The sequence below is a fragment of the Rissa tridactyla genome, chromosome 15, assembly GCF_028500815.1.
Source record: "Rissa tridactyla isolate bRisTri1 chromosome 15, bRisTri1.patW.cur.20221130, whole genome shotgun sequence".
Taxonomy (NCBI): domain Eukaryota; kingdom Metazoa; phylum Chordata; class Aves; order Charadriiformes; family Laridae; genus Rissa; species Rissa tridactyla.
In genome coordinates, this window is record NC_071480.1 from 3,394,352 (window position 1) to 3,411,610 (window position 17,259).

The 17,259-nt window shown below is 56.0% G+C and overlaps 1 protein-coding gene across 1 annotated transcript; it reads left to right on the forward strand.

Moving 5' to 3' along the window:
- Positions 1-2,107: 2,107 nt before the first annotated feature.
- LOC128918150 (tektin-3-like) lies at positions 2,108-8,732 on the forward strand (the record flags this gene model as incomplete). The annotated part of the gene is made up of 7 exons (XM_054222051.1): positions 2,108-2,686; positions 3,242-3,325; positions 3,978-4,048; positions 4,330-4,473; positions 5,345-5,567; positions 6,785-6,939; positions 8,531-8,732. Coding segments are annotated over exons 1-7 (1,458 nt in total), but the record flags the coding sequence as incomplete, so codon positions are not given.
- Between the last annotated feature and the right edge of the window lie 8,527 nt (positions 8,733-17,259).

Below are 17,259 nucleotides of genomic sequence, written 5' to 3' on the forward strand. Positions count from 1 at the left end.
TTCCCTAAAACCAAATCATATGACTAAGCCGCTCAACAGTTGCCCAAAAGCTGCACCTGGATGCCCAGGCGCTGCAAAACCTGCCCATGGAGGGCAGTAGGTTGTCCAGGGCAGGATCTAGGATGCCATGTGAGGGTATTTTCTTGCCCAGGGCTGGCCCCGGCTTGCCCATCCACAGCAATGCGTTGCCCAACAGCTGCATCAGGTTGCCAGAGCGGCTGCAGGGAGTTGCCCGCGTAGAACCCGGTTACTGAGCACCCTGCGCCAGCGGCAACGCTGCCCTGGTTCTGTGACACAGAGGGCACTGGGGATGCTGCAGTGTCTGGCAGTGCTGCCACCCAACCTGACAGCACAGCACTGAGTAGCAGCCCCCCCCGCACACCCCCAAGCCTCTGCAGGGTGAGTATGTCCCTGAACTGGGAGGGAAAAAAACAGGTCATTCTCCTAATCCCCCTCCATATCTCTTCTGTCCTCTAAATGTACCCAGATGAGGTGGTCGGGGGCTCCTGTCGTTGTGTCCGTGTTCAGGGGTGGCACAAAGTGTCGCCCTGGGATGGCTTATCCCAAGGGGGATGCAGGGGCATTTATTTCAGCTGGAAATGCAGGGAAAAGTAGCCCTGGGCCGTTCCCAAGGGGTTTTCCCTCCCTTTCCTAAACGTGTGTCTGTCAGTGTCTGAAAGGGCAGAGTTTATTTGTGGGGGTGGGAGCCAGGGAAGCTGCCTCCCACCCTCCCAAGGCTGTTTCTCAGGTATAAAGCGGCACGGAGCTAGGGAAAGCGCCGTCATTTATCCCTAGCCGGGAGAAAAGGGCTGAAGGGAGCGGTTTGTGGGAAGCGGCACACACGGTGGTTTTTGTTGGACCTGAGCGCAGACATTTCGTCCTCGGTTCTGCCAAACTGCCTCGGAGGGTCGTGTTTGCAAAAGCTTTTTTTTTTGCTAAATTTGAGGGTGTGAGTTTCCCGCTGCCTGTCCCACAGCCACTCCCATCAGGGATCTTGCTGTAGCACACCCGTGTCCTCGTCTTCCCCTGGGGCTCCGAGCCAGGCTGGGAGCAGTGGGGACGGGACGGTGTTAGGGGAAGGACACGTCAGGCTGGCTACAACAGCCGTATTCAGGGACTTATTCCTGCCCGTGGGTGACACTTGTAACCTCACAAGAGCTTCGTACCGAGCACCACGTACCCCTCCGGAGTGTTTGTCCTCAGATGAGGTGTGTTTGGTGGCCCCCTGCGTTATATGGCTCATAACCATCGATTGACAGCCTCAAGCTGGAGAGGACAATATGCAATTCTTGGTAGCAAAATCTTCATGTGTGGCCATTCCTCCTAGGGCTACTGCAAGGCTGGTGTTTCCCAAGCGCTCTGAAAAGACTGTGGGCCATCTCCTTCCCACGCACACTGATCTTACAGCAGGTGAGCCATCGACACCTTTCCTCCTTTGCAAGGCAAGAGGCGGCCCCTCTTTTGAGGCTGAAATAGGGGTGTGGGGGGGTCAAATTTGGATATAGTCCTGCAAAGCTCAGCTCACCTGCAGGCTCCTCACTCCAGCATTTAAGGCAAGGGAAGATAGAGGGGGTGAGGATGGAGTCCCTCACCCACCCACAAATGGCGCTGGGCCGGTAGCAGATGTGTGTCCAAAAGGGACGCAGCTCTCGGGGCTGGGAATGGAACTTTTACAGAGAAAATGACCTCTGGAGTATCAGAAGATCAGCAGATACACCAGCCAAAAGAAACAAAGGAACAGCAGAGAAGGAGCAACTCCAGTTTGACTGGATTGACACATTTAAGGAAAAGGAAGGCACGGTATCTGTCATTCTCCTTACGGCCGTGATTTGTCTTTCTCCGCATTCCAAGACCTGATGCTAGACACTAACAACAAAGTCAAACGCTTTTATATACAAATGTTTGGGATGCTGTCAGGAGGGATTTGTTTTCAAGGGGTTTAGGCCTGTTCAGGCGCTGTGAGGGCGCTCTGTGCATCGCTGTTTGTGTTTGAAGTTGCGGGTGTTGCTGTAAGAAGTAAGGCAAGTGCAGGAGGTTGCTGAGGTTGTCCTCTCTCTCCTCCTCTGTGCAGGACACGGACGGGACACACGAATAGCAGCGGTGGAGCATGGAGTCTGTCGGCTCTCCCTTACCAGCAAAGTTCGCCCATCCCAGAGCCATACCCACCAGGTTTCTCCCTGCCATCCACACCATGGCGTCAAGCTATAAGAACCGATTTCCTTACCGCCCCTTGCCTCAGAGCTACAGCCTCCCCTGGATGCCCAGCACCTACCACAAAACGGCTGCCAGCAAACCAACTTTGGCTGCCTTTTCCAAGAGTTCCCAGGGGATAACCGACGGCGAGAAGCTTCCATCTGTTTCCACCAGAACCACCGTCTTCACCCGCTACACCCCTGAAGACTGGTACAAGTCCAACGTGACCAATTACAGGGAGTCGGAGACCTCCCAGAAGAACGCGGAGCGCCTGAGAGCCGATACCTCCCGCATCATTGACCACAAATACCAGCAGACCAAGAAAACGCAAGTAGAAAGCACCAAAAACCTGGGAGTGCGCACCAATGACATCGCGTTTTGGAAATCGGAGCTCTGCCACGAGCTAGATGAGGTGATCGGGGAGACCAACGCGCTCACAGAGGTGAAGACCAGGCTGGAGAGAGCCTTGGCCGAGGCGGAGGCCCCTCTCCGGGTAAGCACCCGTCCTGGCGCGCTGCAAGCTGTAGCCTACTGCTGAAACATCTGCAGCCCTTCAAACGTCTCATTAAGTTTCACTGCAGCTCCAGAATGTCTAGAAAGCTTTTATTGAGGCCATTAGTTAAGTTAGTAGTAACCAAACCCCCCTTGCCATCTGCTGGATCCCCTATCAGCACAGGCTGAGCACGTCAGAGCAGCGTTTGCTTAACTCAATATTTTTAGAAGCCGTACATCCAGAATCCCAGTTTGGGAGACAAAAGCCCGTGTCTTACCACGAGGCTCTGGCGAGGTGGGCATCAAGGCTGACACAGGTCCCCCGTTTCAGCTGTGGCTGCACCAGGGACACGTCTGCTCCCTCATGATGGTTTAATGCTGATGTTGCAGCTCGGCTGCTCCTTGTCAGCAAAACCAGCTGTCCCGGGGCACTTTTTTCCCCTCTTGTCATCTCCGTGCCCACCTAGAGTTTCTTTTCTTACATTATTGGAGATGGGGACAGTCCCCATAGAGAGCCCTGCCCCTGCAGCCAGCGGTGATGGCGTGTCCCCAACAGGTCGCTCAGGAGTGCTTACTTCACCGGGAGAAGAGGATGGGCATCGACCTGGTCCATGACAACGTGGAGGAACAGCTCTTAACAGTAAGTTGGGTAACTCAGATCATGCGTTGAAGCTATTTTTACCGGATTTCAAAGCTATGGGATTTGGAGCACTGATCACCTGCCTCCAGCAGCCGGAGCTTCACAAAGGCAATGGGTTTGTGCTGAAGTCAAGTGAGCTGAGAGCAACACACTTCCTCCGGTGGAGCTGAATGTGTCTCAGAAATTCAGCCTGGGCATTTACACCGAAGTCAAGTCCATCGCCTCTTGTCCCGTACGGATGGGATTCCTCCTGGGGAGGAAAACATTTTGGGAGCAAAAAGGGCAGGTGCTGATCTGGGGACGGAGGTGTGTAGTGGTCCAGGGAACCACTCTGCCTGTCCACACCAGGATGTGTCCCTGTCCGTGCAGTGGGACTAACCACCGCTTGACACTGAGGTCAAGGTGAAAAAATCCTTATTGACCCACCCTGAAAGGGAACGCAAAGGCCGTGGCTGCAGCCACAGCACCCTTCTGTCCCCTCCAGGGCGCTGGGCGCAGGCTCAGCTGCGAGTTTTCCTGCCTGTTTGCTTTGGGCAGGAAGACAAGCAGGCAAGTTCTTGCTGTGTGCAGGGTTGGAGAGGTCCAAGGGGAGGAGTGTGACCAGGACGAGTGAGTATGGACACTGATGGGGTCCTCTTTTGCCTTTGCCCAGGAGGTCGATGTCATCAGGTCGTGCCAGGAGAAGATGCAGCAGTTCCTGGACAAGGTCAAAGCCCAGATCACGTAAGGAGGAGCTCCTTCTCTCATGTCGTAGGGCTGATGTGCATTTCTGGTCACAGCAGAGCCCCAGCAGAACCCCAGCAGATGTGAACCCCCAGAAGAAGCCTGTCTCTCCCCACACCCCGCAGGCGTAAAGCCCATGGAGGCTCCATGGCATGCGGGCGGTGATGCTCGTGGGAGGACAGAGCTGCGTGGGGGGCCGGGAGCTCCTGTGGGGAGTGGAACGGGGAGGAAGCCATTCCACCCGTACGTCCCCACCGATGGCTGCTGTTTGCATGTTGAAGGTCCAACCGGGTGGCCCAGCAGAATCTGGAGAAGGATCTGGCCAACAAGCAGGTGGCCCACCGGATTGACGACAGGTGCCACCACCTGATGAACACCTCCCAGGGCATCAGTTACTACCGAGGGGTGGAGCAGGTCGATGCCACGTGAGTGCACGCTGTCGGTCCCCAGCAGCAAGCTGTCGCCGGGATACGCGGTGCCTCTTCCTGGCAGGGAGCTGCTTGTCCCCAACCCAGATCCATCCGGCCTGGAGACACCTCCCTCAGCGCGGTCATTTCTCTCCGCTCCCCGGAAAGGGAGCACAACCCTCTGCTGACAGTTGGATGCCAAACATCCAGAGGGTGAAAACCAGTCCCACCTCATTAAACATTCTACCAGGGGTTGAGAGATCAGCCTGCCAATTAATTCAGCTGAGCACCTCTGCTGAAACAACTCACTAAGTTTATGCATATTTTCAAAGATGTGTCTTAGTTGTTGCCAGGCGATGTTTATACTTTTCAAGGACTCTTTTCAGCTTCCCATAGAAGTGAGGAGGAGCATAGGCAGAACAAGGGAAATGCCAACGGCATATTCCGTACCATAGATGCCATGCTCAGGATATAAATGGGGGTTGGTGCGGGGTGGGAATATGCGGTCGGGGCTCGGGAAGGTGCCAGTTCACTGGGTGGTGAGAGTGACTTGTGTCATTATTATTATTGTTATTATTATTATTATTATTATTATTACTATTTTTATTATTGTTCGTTTGTGTTACTGTTCTATTAAACTGTCCTTATTTCCACCCATGAGTTTTTCCCTTTCCCTTTCCCCTCCTTTTCTCCCTCTTCTCCCTTCTGGGGGGGAGGGGGAGAACTGCACCAGCGCACGCGTGGTCCTGGCTGCTGGCTGGGGTTAAACTATGACATACAGTCCAATTAAAAGTGTAGATTTAAGCTATAGTGAATCCACGCTGCTCCCTGGCAGGGTCCATGCCTGCCCACATCCAGCTTACCGGGGGCCTCTCCTTTTCCCCGCCAGGATCTCGGTGCCGCAGTCCTGGGCCAAGTTCACCAACGACAACATCCTCCGCTCCCAGAGCGAGCGGGCGGCCTCCGCCAAGCTGCGGGACAACATCGAGAACCTGCTGGCGGTGACGGACAGCCAGATGTGGCGGCAGTTCAACGCCGTGAACGTCGCCTTCACCAACCGCATCGCCGAGACGGCCGATGCCAAGAGAAAGATTCAGACCCACCTGGCCAAGGTAGCCTGAACCCCTCCCTTTTGGTGTGACACTGTCACTTCCCGGTGACACCTCCAAAGCGCGACCCTCCACGCAGACCTGGCCCCAGCAGAGGAATGGTCACCACAAGAAGCTTATATAGCATCATTTAGAATCATAGAGCCATAGGATGTGTTGGGTGTGAAGGGACCTCTCAAGGCCATCTAATCCAACCCCCCTGCAGTCAGCAGGGACATCTTCAACTGGATCAGGTTGCTCAGAGCCTCATCCAGCCTGGCCTTGAATGTCTCCAGGGATGGGGCCTCCCCCACCTCTCTGGGCCACCTGGGCCAGGGTCTCACCACCCTCAGTGCAAAGAACTTCTCCCTAATGTCTCATCTAAACCCGCCCTGCTCTAGTTTAAACCATTGCCCCTCGTCCTCTCGCTACATGCCCTTGCAAACAGCCCCTGCCCAGCTTTCTTGGGGACTTTCTTCTTGGAGCAGGATGAGTTGGCAGTGTAATTTCATCCCAAGGGATACTGCCCTTTGCTCATCCCAGCTGACAGCCTGCTAGCACAGGGATTTCCAGCAGAAAATGCCAGCGCTACTTGCATCAGCGCTAGTTACTTCAGAGGCGCTGGCTGCCCTGCAGAAGGTCTTTACTGGGACTCTGCTGGGGTGTCTGCTGTGGGGTTTGCAGCTTTGCTGCTCCTCCAAGGACGTGTTTTCGGTCTCAGCACTCTGTGGTTGCTGCACAGGTATCGGTGTGTTTGCTCCACCAAGCAGATGAAGTGGAGATCAGCCATGGGCAGCAGGCTCGCACCACTGGCTCTCATGGAAAGCTGCCTGAAAAGTGCTCGGCACAGATTAACCGAGCAGAAACTGGGCTTGCAGCATTGCGGGCTGGTGCCACATCCTTCAGCGAGCATCCACCAAAAACCTGCCCTCTGTTAGTTGCTAGTGATGGACGATCAGTTCCTGCAAGCAGTAATTTTGGGGAGCGGGTAATTCAGTAGATCCATCACTGCTCCAAAACCTCCTCTGATGTGACAGCAAGAGCAAAGAGAGGCTTTTCCCCGCAGAGAAACGGCTGCTGGATCTGTGCCTCCATCTATGGCAGAGTGAGAGCAGTCTGAGCCCGGGGCCTGCTAATTGAACTTGGTTTTTTTCTGCAGATGGATGGCAGAAAAGGGAAATCCCGTTGCCGCTGGAGAATATATTTGTTAAATTTATGCATGTGTTTCTTTCTTACGCCAGACAGTGCAGGAAATATTCCAGACGGAGAGGAATATAGAAGCCATCCAAAAGGCCATTAGGGACCAGGGGCCTCCATTAAAGGTGGCTCAGACCCGGCTGGACGAGCGCACTCGGAGGCCAAACATGGAGCTGTGCCGGGACACTGCCCAGCTGCGGTAAGGCAGGAGCGCGGGGCCGGCGGGGACCTCGAGGGCTCACGGGTGGTAGCACTCGGGAGCATCGCTGGATGACAAAATTAATCATGGGGGGTTGCTTTTTTTTCCTAAAGAGTCCTTCCAGAAGTGCACCGACATAATCAAAAGCAATGAGCGGGTATCCCAGCCTTTGGGTGCTGGGAGAGCTCTGCGCCCACAACGGAGGCTGTACCCCATGGCCGGGGGCGGCCTGATGCCACCCCATGAGGGGCTGGATTTTTCCTACTTGCGTCAACCCCGTCTTCTCTCCTGCCTGCTTCCCGGCGGCTGGATGGGCTCAGGTTTGAAGGACAAGCCCTTTACTCTCCAACAGGCTCATGCTGAGAGCTCTTAGGTCCTTCCTTTTGGGTAACCGCAAGGGTGCAGCTGCTGTGCAAGGTGCTGTGTCCAGTGCTGGGCTCCCCGGTTCCAGAAGGACAGGGAACTGCTGGAGAGGGGACACCAAAGGGCTACCAAGAGGATGAGGGGACTGGAACACCTCTCTTGTGAAGAAAGGCTGAGGGATTTGGGTCTCTTCAGGCTGGAAAAAAGACGCCTGAGGGGGGACCTTATCAACGCTTATCAATACTGAAAGGGGGAGTGTCAGGAGGATGGGGCCAGGCTCTTTCCAGTGGTGCCCGGGGACAGGACAAGGGTAACGGGCACAAACTTGACCATAGGGAGTTCCACCTAAACATGAGGAGGAACTTCTTTGCTGTGAGGGTGGCAGAGCCCTGGCCCAGGCTGCCCCGAGAGGTGGTGGAGTCTCCGTCTCTGGAGACATCCCAAACCCGCCTGGAGGCGTTCCTGTGCCACCTGCTCTGGGTGACCCTGCTCTGGCAGGGGGTTGGACTGGGTGATCTCCAGAGGTCCCTGCCAACCCCCACCAGCCTGGGATTCTGTGCACCACTCGGAGAAGCAGTGAGGGCTGTGCTCACCTCCCCTGGGGACACTGGAAATCCTGTCAAGGACAGAGGGAGCTCTTTGGCATTGCACCCCGAGGGGCTGTGGAGGATCAGGCACCCTGAACTTCACACCTCCTCCTGGCAGCCCGCTGGGTGAGGCTCCCTGGGAAGCCTTTTCAAAGCAATTTAAACCCAGCCCCAGAGCCTGTTTAGCATCTCTCACGCCATCCTTTGTTCCATCCTCCACTTGTTTCACCTTCGCTTTTAGCCTCTCCCAGCTGTCCTCTTTCGCTGCGTGTGCACCCGTGGGTGTGGGGAGGACCCTTGCACGGGGAAATCCAGGAGGGGGAGCCAAGAAAGCCACAAAACCAAACAGGAACGGGAAACGACAGCTGCTCGTCCCTCTGCTTGGTGGCACCACCTGCTCTGGCAGACGCGGCTGCGCGTTGCCGAAGCCTTTGAGCAGACGTTCACTGTGCCTCCGCGCCGAGACCCCGAGGAGCTCTGCCCTCAGCTTCCCCATGGATCTGCCACAAACAGGGGGGGTCCGAGTGAGTCTGAGCACACTGAAGGGGGAAAACCCATGCCCCAGGGGCCCATCAGCAATGCCATGCTAGAAACCACCCGCGTGACGGGACTTCTAATGAGGGCTCCTTGCTGTTTTCCAGCCTTGTTAACGAGGTCCGTGACATCCATGAGACGGTGCAGACTCTTCAGCAGCAGCTGAGAGACAGCCAGGACACCTTGCAAATGCTGGTTCGCGCCAAGGCCGTCCTGCAGCACGACCTGGCCGTCAAAGCCAACTCCCTGTTCATCGACGAGGAGAAGTGTATGGGGATGCGCAAGACCTTTCCCAGCACCGCGCGGCTGCTGGGTCCCATCTAGGCTGGGCTCAGCCCACCCCATGGCATCCATTGCCGGAGTTATCAGTTTTGCCAATATGCTTTAAATAGTACATGATTAAACTTCCACTTCCTAATAGAAGCCTGGGTAGAAATTAAATTATCGCTTTGCATGTCACATGGTCTACCAGGAGTATTTTTTTTTTCCCTTTGGTTTTTCTCTTTCCACTGCTCTTTCACGGCGTGCCAGAAAGTAACTGAAAATATCCTGGATGCAACTAAGAGCAAATCCACCCACGGGAATTCATTCCTACCCATTCGGTCTGTGATTTTAGGAGAAAAAGTGTCGTGTCCTCCTCCATTGGAGACTGATGTGGAAAAAGCACAGGGTGAAGCCATGTCTCGAATCACCTCCTGTCCTCCATGGGCCTTAGCGTGGCTTTTAGGAGGATCTGCCCCATGACCTTCCCAGCCACAGAGGTGACGCCGACAGGTCCGTACCCTCCTTTAAACCCTTTTTAAAAATGGGTGCAATGTTTCCCTTTTTCCAGTGCCCGGGGACTTCACCTGATGCCATGACTTTTCAAATACCACCTTCTTCCAGGAACACCCCTTGATTCCTTTGGGGTATTGCACTGGTGTTTCCCTCTTGCCTCCTGTGACCTCAGGAGCCCCCGGCTCATCTCTCCAAGACTTCAAGTGTGAGGCAGCGTCACCAGCGCGTCTCAGAGCAACAGGCCCTCGCTGGCACCCTGTCCCTCCAACCTGGGCATCTCATCCCACAGGGACAGCCCGATATTGTCCCCCTCTCCCTTCAAGCCTTGTTTAAAGCTCTGTCAATGAGCCCCACTAGCTCCTGAGCAAAGACCCTCTTCCCCCTTGGAGGTGGGTGGGGAGACACTGGCCCAGGTTGCCCAGAGAGGTGGGGGAGGCCCCATCCCTGGAGACATTCAAGGCCAGGCTGCCTGAGGCTCTCAGCAACGTGATCCAGTTGAAGATGTCCCTGCTGACTGCAGGGGAGTTGGACTAGATGGCCTTTAGAGGTCCCTTCCAACCCAACGCATTCTATGAGTCTTGGATTCTATGAGAGGTGAACCCCATCTGACACCAGCAAGCCTGGTGCCGTGTATGCCATCCCATTACCATAAAACCCAAAATGGTGTTGGTCACACCGGCGACGGAGCCACGTATTAATAGGCTGGTCCCACCTGTTCCTTCCAGTGTCATTGCCCGCAACTGGGAGGAGAGGAAAAAATAACCTGCCTCCCAGATTCCCTTACCAACCGTCCCAAGGCCCTGAAGTCTCCTTTGATGGGTTATCAAGCATTGGAACAGGCTGCCAGGGAAGTGTTTGAGTCACCAGCCCTGGCGGTACTTAAAAGATGGCTAGATGGGATGCTGAGGGACATGGTTTAGTGATGGTTTTGGCAGTGTTAGGTTGATGGTTGGACTTGATGATCTTAAAGGTCCCTTCCAACCCAGACCATTCTATGATCCTATGATCGAGACCCCTTGGATTACGCATTGTGGCTTCATTGCCACCCACACGGGAGAACAGGAATGGGTAGTAATCCAAGGGCCATACCTCTTCTTGTTGCCTAAGAAAAGAAGAATGAGAGAATGTCCTGGAGGAGTCTGATATGAATTTGGGTGAAATCAAAGCTTGCCACAAAACATGTTAACAGGATATTGCATAAGTAAGGCATATTATCCGGCTTGAGGGAGAGAGAATTCCCAAAACAGCATCAGCGGTCAGAAAGAAAAAAAACCAAACTCATTGCTTTTATGAAAGAGAGCCTTCCCCCAGGCCTTCAGCTGGAAAGACTTATTTAGAGAGTTATTTCTCTCTGTATTTTTATAGAATTATTATCGTGGTTTGGGCCGGTGAGATGAACGATAGATGCTCTCCCCCACCCCCAAGGAGAGGAGGGAGAGAAAGAAAGAGAATTAGGAGTTTAGAAGGGACTAAATTACTTTAATGAAATATTAATAAAATAAAAAAAAATAAAAATGAAATATATACCGCTCCGAGCACCTAAGTCCTCCAGCATTTCGGAAAATCTCCATTTAGTGAAAGGTTGCTCAGTCCCACAGGATCTGGCTTTTTCAAGCGCTCAAAAAAGCCCCAGCCCCCGGAGCCAGAATCCCATTGCCCATCGCGGGAGCAAATTGCAGAGGTGTCACTTTCCTGGCCGCAGCCGCACCGTGTAAACCAGAGGGGACATTGCCCCCGACTGCAGCACAGCCCGTTCCCCAAATCCCGCCCCACGGACCCCTGGCTGAGGCTACACGAACCGCCTCCGCCGGGGCGTGGAGGGCCACCCGGTGCAGCGGAGCTCTCTGTCCTCTGCGTGTCACCTCCTCGCTGACCGCGTCCCCCTCCCCGAGCATCCCCGGGGGAGGGAAGCGCCCTGCCAGCCCTCACCAGAACTCACTTATCTGCTCAGCAACACACGCGGCTGCAGCCGCCGGCCACCGGCCGCCTCCGGCACCCCGGGCTTCCTACAGCCCCGCACCCCGCCGTGCTGCGCCCCCCGCCCCCGCCCCCCACCCGCGGCCGCTCCGGAGAGCGGAACGGGGCAGAGCCGCCTCCCGGCACAGCCCCCCCGGGGCGGGGGCGGGGTCCACGATGGGGAAGCTGGGGGTCCTGGCTGGGGAAGCAAAGAGGGGGGCAACCCATCCCGTGGGGTGCCCCCCCCCCCAAAAAAAAATAAAAATATCCCCCCGCTGAGCCAGCGGGATCGGCCGCGCCTGTGTGCGGGGGACGGGGATGGGGCAGGGAGTGACTCCCGGCTGGGGGGGGCCGGCGGAGGGGGGGTGGGTGCTGGCGGGGCCGGGGCGCTGCCGCATTTACAGGAGGAGCGGCCGGGCGCCGCGGCAGGGCCCTCCCCGTCCCGCAGCCGCCAGCGGGGCCGTGGCCCCGGTTAAAGGGGAAACTTGTCAGCGCCGCCGCCCGCTCCGCTCCGCCGCTGCCGCCCCGCGCCCCTCGGCTCCGCCGCGACGTGAGTACGGCCCGGCCCGGGAGGGGGGCGGCTGCTGCGGGCTCCGCCGGGAAGGGGAAGGGAAGGGGAAGGGGAAGGGAAGGGAAGGGAAGGGAAGGGAAGGGAAGGGAAGGGCTCTCCCGATGGGGAGAAGGGCCAGAGAGACCCTCCGGGGGGTCCACAGGGGAGAGGGAGCGGGGAGCGCACCCCCGTCCCCCCGCTGCGAGGGTCCTCTAGGGAGAGCGGTCAGGGCAGCCCCTCCCTGCTTCTCCGCGGGGAGATGGGCTGCGGAAAGACCCCCCCACCCCCCCTGCTCCCGGGGGAGAAGGGCAATGAGAGCCCCTGCTGGGGGTGTCGAGGGCAGATAAGCCGAGGAGACACCCCCCCTACGGGGGTCTTGTAGGGAGAGGGCTCAGGGCAGCCCGTCCTTCCTTCTCCGCGGGTCCCCAGGGGAGATGGGCTGCGGAAAGCGGCCCCCCCCCGCCTCTGGGAGGAGAAGGGCAATGAGAGCCCCTGCTAGGGGGGCCGGAGGGAGATGGGCCGAGGAGACCCCCCCTGCAGAAGAGGGGCAGGAGTAGCTGTCGGGGGAGATGGGCCGAGATAGACGCTCCCCCCCTCCCACCCTACGCAGGGGTCGCCAGGGGAGATGGGCTGGGGAAAGCCCCCCCACACACACCCCGGGGCGGGAGAGGGGCAAAGAAAGCCCCTGTTGGGGGTGTCGAGGGGAGATGGGTCGAGAAGAACACCCCCCCCAACCCGGGGGGAGATGCGCCTAGATAGGTGTCTCCCCCTCCTTCCCCCAGCCGTCCTCTGCGGGGGTCGCCAGGGGAGATGGGCCAGGGAAAGCCCCCCCTGGGGAGAGGGGCCGGCAGAATGACCCCCGGTGGTCCCCATGGGTAGGTGGGCAGGGGACCCTCCATCCCGGCGGAGGGGGGCCGGGGTAGCCCCTCGGCTGAGATGTGCCGAGATAGACACACACCCACCCCCCCCGCCGGGGTTGCCGAGGAGCACGCTGCCCTCGGGGGGAGGGATGGGAGCCCCCCCTTCGGAGGAGAGGGGCTGAGGGAGCCCCTCGGTGAGCGGGCTTGGGGGGAGCTTGGGGGATCCCGGGGGCATCCGGGCCGCCAAGATGCTGCTTTTGCTGCTGGGGATCATCGTGCTCCACGTCACCGTGCTGGTGCTCCTCTTCGTCTCCACCATCGTTAGCGTAAGTACGGACTTTTCCTCCGGCACCGGGGTACCAGCGAGGCAGGGAGCGGCCGGCGGGGGGGTTATGGCATGGCAAAACCAGAAGGTGGTGTTTTTATTTTTGGTTTATTTTCCAGCCTGGCTTTTAGCAAGAATTAGTACTTGCCGACTGCTGGTCTTCCTAACGGTGGGATTTTGGAGAATTTCGCACAGAAAGCTCTTTTCCGTATTTGTGCTGTCAGGTGTCACTGGGGGGGTGGGTCAGTCAGGTGTAATGGGGGGGGTCGCTTGGTTGTGTGCGGCAGCGGGTGCTCAGGACATCCCCATCAGTCCAGAGGAGAGGGCTGTTGAAGCCCATCTCCTCATCGTCCCCATGTCACATCATAGAGCACCCAAAAGACCCTTGGTGGGGGTGACGCCGCGCTCCCCTTTCATAAAGGAGCTCCACCTGCTAACGGGCTTCAGGCCACAGGACCAGTACAGCCAGTCTGAGCAAAACCCCTTGAAACGGGACTGGTTTGGGCACTGGCTCCTCAGCACCAGCAGTTTTGCTCTCCAGCTCTGCTCCTTTGGGGCTGTGCGTTGGGCACAGCCTCTCGCTCCCCGCCCGCATGGGCTCCTCCTGGCGATTTTCAAGGCTTAAGCTGTGCAAGCAGTGGGAAGATGGAGGGTTGGATGCTGCACAGAGGGTTCCCAGCACCGTTCTCGGTCCAGAGCCCAGTTAACACGTCATCTACTTAGGAAGAGGTTTGCCTTGGTTTTAAGGCAGCAGTTTTGTAGAGCTGGTGAGTTCCAGGCTTGCTTCACCAGGTTCTTCTTTCCCTTAATTTTTTTTTTCTTTTTTTTTTCTGGGTGGTCATAGTAGTAGAAGACGTTAAAAAAAAAAATAAATCTTGCAAGTCATTAGAAATCACGTGGAACCATTCAAATAGCCCGGCCCGGCGCTGGGCGAGGACGGCAGAGGGGAGGGAAGCGCGCGTCCCCCGCGGGACTTGGTCCGTGTTTAAAGAGAATAAAGAGCTTCTGTGTTTTTTCTGCCGTTGGGGTGAAAGCGGCTAAAAGCAACTATCGGTATTTCCTTTCCAAACCCCTTTTCTGTGGAAAAGCATGTGCCTGGGAGCCCCCGGCCGGTACGCCCTGGGGCTGCTGGGTGCCGAAGCCCTGGCGGGGGGCACACGGCTGCCTGCCCCCTCCTGCCAGGGCGCTGCTCACGGGGCTGCGTCTCTTTGCAGCAATGGCTGGTGAACGGCGGGCACACGGCGGACCTCTGGCAGAACTGCACCTCCGGTAGCGTCTTCCACTGTCTGACCTCCTCCACGAGCGGTGAGTGCTCCCCTGCCGTGGTTTAGCCTCAGACGGCAACAAAGAACCACGTGTCGCTCGCTCGTGCCTTCCAAACACAGGAAGAATCGTAAGAAAAGGCAAGACTCTTGGGTTGAGACAAAGGCAGTTTAATAGAACAGCAAAGGGAACAGGCAAACAACAACAACAACAACAACAACACGGATAGGGGAATATACAAACGCGATTACGGAACCGCCGCTCCCCCCGCCGCTCGCCGCTCGCCGGCCGGACCCGGGCCGCCCCAGCCCGCTTTTAAGCAGCAACTTCCTGTCCCCTCCCCCGGCAGCTCAGGGTGGGCGTGGCTCACATGGCATGGAATACCAGGAAAAGTTAACCCTATCCCCACCGGAACCAGGACATTATCCACCCCTTATTCCATACCATCTATGCCATGCCCAGCAGGTTCCAATGAATTGCCACCACTTTCCCCTGTTATATATATATATATACACACATATAATACCCTTAGTTTATGGGTCATCCCTCCAAAGTGTCCGTTGAGTTCTTTTAATCCACGGCTTTGGGCTCCATCTGTTAGAACAGTCTCTCAGGGCAGGTGAGATGCTGGGTGGTGCTGGTCTGTTGCATGCTGTATTTTTCGGAGCTTGTGACTGGTGCACCTGGTGTGGCTCATGCACGCAGTCTGTAGGCTGAAGATGTAGATCTTGAGGAAACTGCTGGGCGCCGGCTGCTGAGATCAGTTCTTATCCCATCACCCCTGTGCCTTACTTGTAGTACAACTGATAGCAATGAGGACATACAGTGACAGTGTTACTTAGCAATTAACAGCACACAATCTGATTCATTGGCTATTCTCGCCCAAAATCAGATCTCCATGAGGTACACATCGGACTTCCCCATCCTTCCGCATCACCCACCAAGTGCACCCAGGTCCTTGGGCAAAAGCAATCCCACGGATGGGTTTGCCTTTGCCTGAGGCAGGACTAACCCAGACTGTCTTCCCTAGCATATTCTTCATGTGCACTACGGGGACTTTATCCCCTTCTACAGTACGTGGAAGTTTTGATTGGGCAGGGCCAGCCCGATTGTTAGATCCCCTGGTGTTAACTAGCCAGGTAGCTTTTGCTAAATGCGTATCCCAGTGTTTGAAAGTCCCACCACCCATTGCTCTCAGTGTAGTTTTTAACAGTCCATTGTATCGTTCTATCTTCCCAGAGGCTGGGGCGTGATAGGGGATGTGATACACCCACTCGATACCATGCTCTTTGGCCCAGGTGTCTATGAGGCTGTTTCGGAAATGAGTCCCATTGTCCGACTCAATTCTCTCTGGGGTACCATGTCGCCACAGGACTTGCTTTTCAAGGCCCAGGATAGTGTTCCGGGCAGTGGCATGGGGCACAGGGTATGTTTCCAGCCATCCAGTGGTTGCTTCCACCATTGTGAGCACATAGCGCTTGCCTTGACGGGTTTGTGGCAGCGTGATATAATCAATCTGCCAGGCCTCCCCATATTTGTATTTCAGCCATCGCCCTCCATACCAAAGAGGCTTCAAACGCTTGGCTTGTTTGATCGCAGCGCATGTCTCACATTCATGGATGACCTGTGCAATAGTGTCCATGGTCAAGTCCACCCCTCGGTCACGAGCCCATCTATATGTCGCATCTCTCCCTTGATGGCCTGAGGAGTCATGGGCCCACCGAGCTATGAATAGTTCACCCTTATGTTGCCAGTCCAGATCCACCTGAGCCACTTCAATCCTAGCGGCCCGATCCACCTGCTGGTTGTTCTGATGTTCCTCCGTGGCCCGATTCTTTGGTACGTGGGCATCTACATGGCGTACTTTCACAACCAGATTCTCTATCCGGGCAGCAATATCTTGCCATAGGTCAGCAGCCCAGATGGGTTTGCCTCTGCGCTGCCAGTTGCCCTGCTTCCACTGCTGTAACCATCCCCACAGAGCATTTGCCACCATCCATGAGTCAGTGTAGAGATAAAGTACTGGCCATTTTTCTCGCTCAGCAATGTCCAAAGCCAGCTGAATAGCCTTCACCTCTGCAAACTGGCTCGATTCACCCTGTCCCTCACTGGCTTCTGCAACCCGTCGTGTAGGACTCCACACAGCAGCCTTCCACTTTCGATGCTTTCCCACAATACGGCAGGACCCATCAGTGAACAGGGCATATTTCTTCTCATTTTCTGGCAGTTTATTATACGGTGGGGCCTCTTCTGCACGCGTCACCTCCTCCTCTGGTGACATTCCGAAATCCTTGCCTTCTGGCCAGTCCATGATCACTTCCAGAATTCCCGGGCGACTGGGGTTTCCCATTCGAGTTCGCTGTGTGATCAATGCAATCCACTTACTCCATGTAGCATCGGTTGCATGATGTGTGGTGGGGACCCTTTCTTTGAACATCCAACCCAGCACTGGCAGTCGAGGTGCTAAGAGGAGCTGTGCTTCTGTACCAACCACTTCCGAAGCAGCTCGAACCCCTTCATATGCTGCCAATATCTCTTTTTCTGTTGGAGTGTAGCGGGCTTCGGATCCTCTGTATCCACGACTCCAAAACCCTAGGGGTCGACCTCGAGTCTCCCCTGGTGCTTTCTGCCAGAGGCTCCAGGTAGGGCCGTTCTCCCCGGCTGCAGTGTAGAGCACATTTTTAACATCTTGTCCTGCCCGGACTGGCCCCAGGGCCACTGCATGGACTATTTCCTGTTTGATTTGTTCAAAAGCTTGTCGTTGCTCAGGACCCCATTTAAAATCATTCTTCTTCCGGGTTACTTGATACAGAGGGCTTACAATTTGACTGTAATCTGGGATATGCATTCTCCAAAAACCCACAATACCTAAGAAAGCCTGTGTTTCCTTTTTACTAGTTGGTGGAGACATAGCTGCTATTTTGTTGATCACATCCATTGGAATCTGACGGCGTCCATCTTGCCATTTTATTCCTAAAAACTGGATCTCCTGCGCAGGTCCCTTGACCTTACTTCGCTTTATAGCAAAACCAGCGTTCAGAAGGATTTGGACTATTTTACTCCCTTTCTCAAAAACTTCTTCTGCTGTGTTTCCCCATACAATGA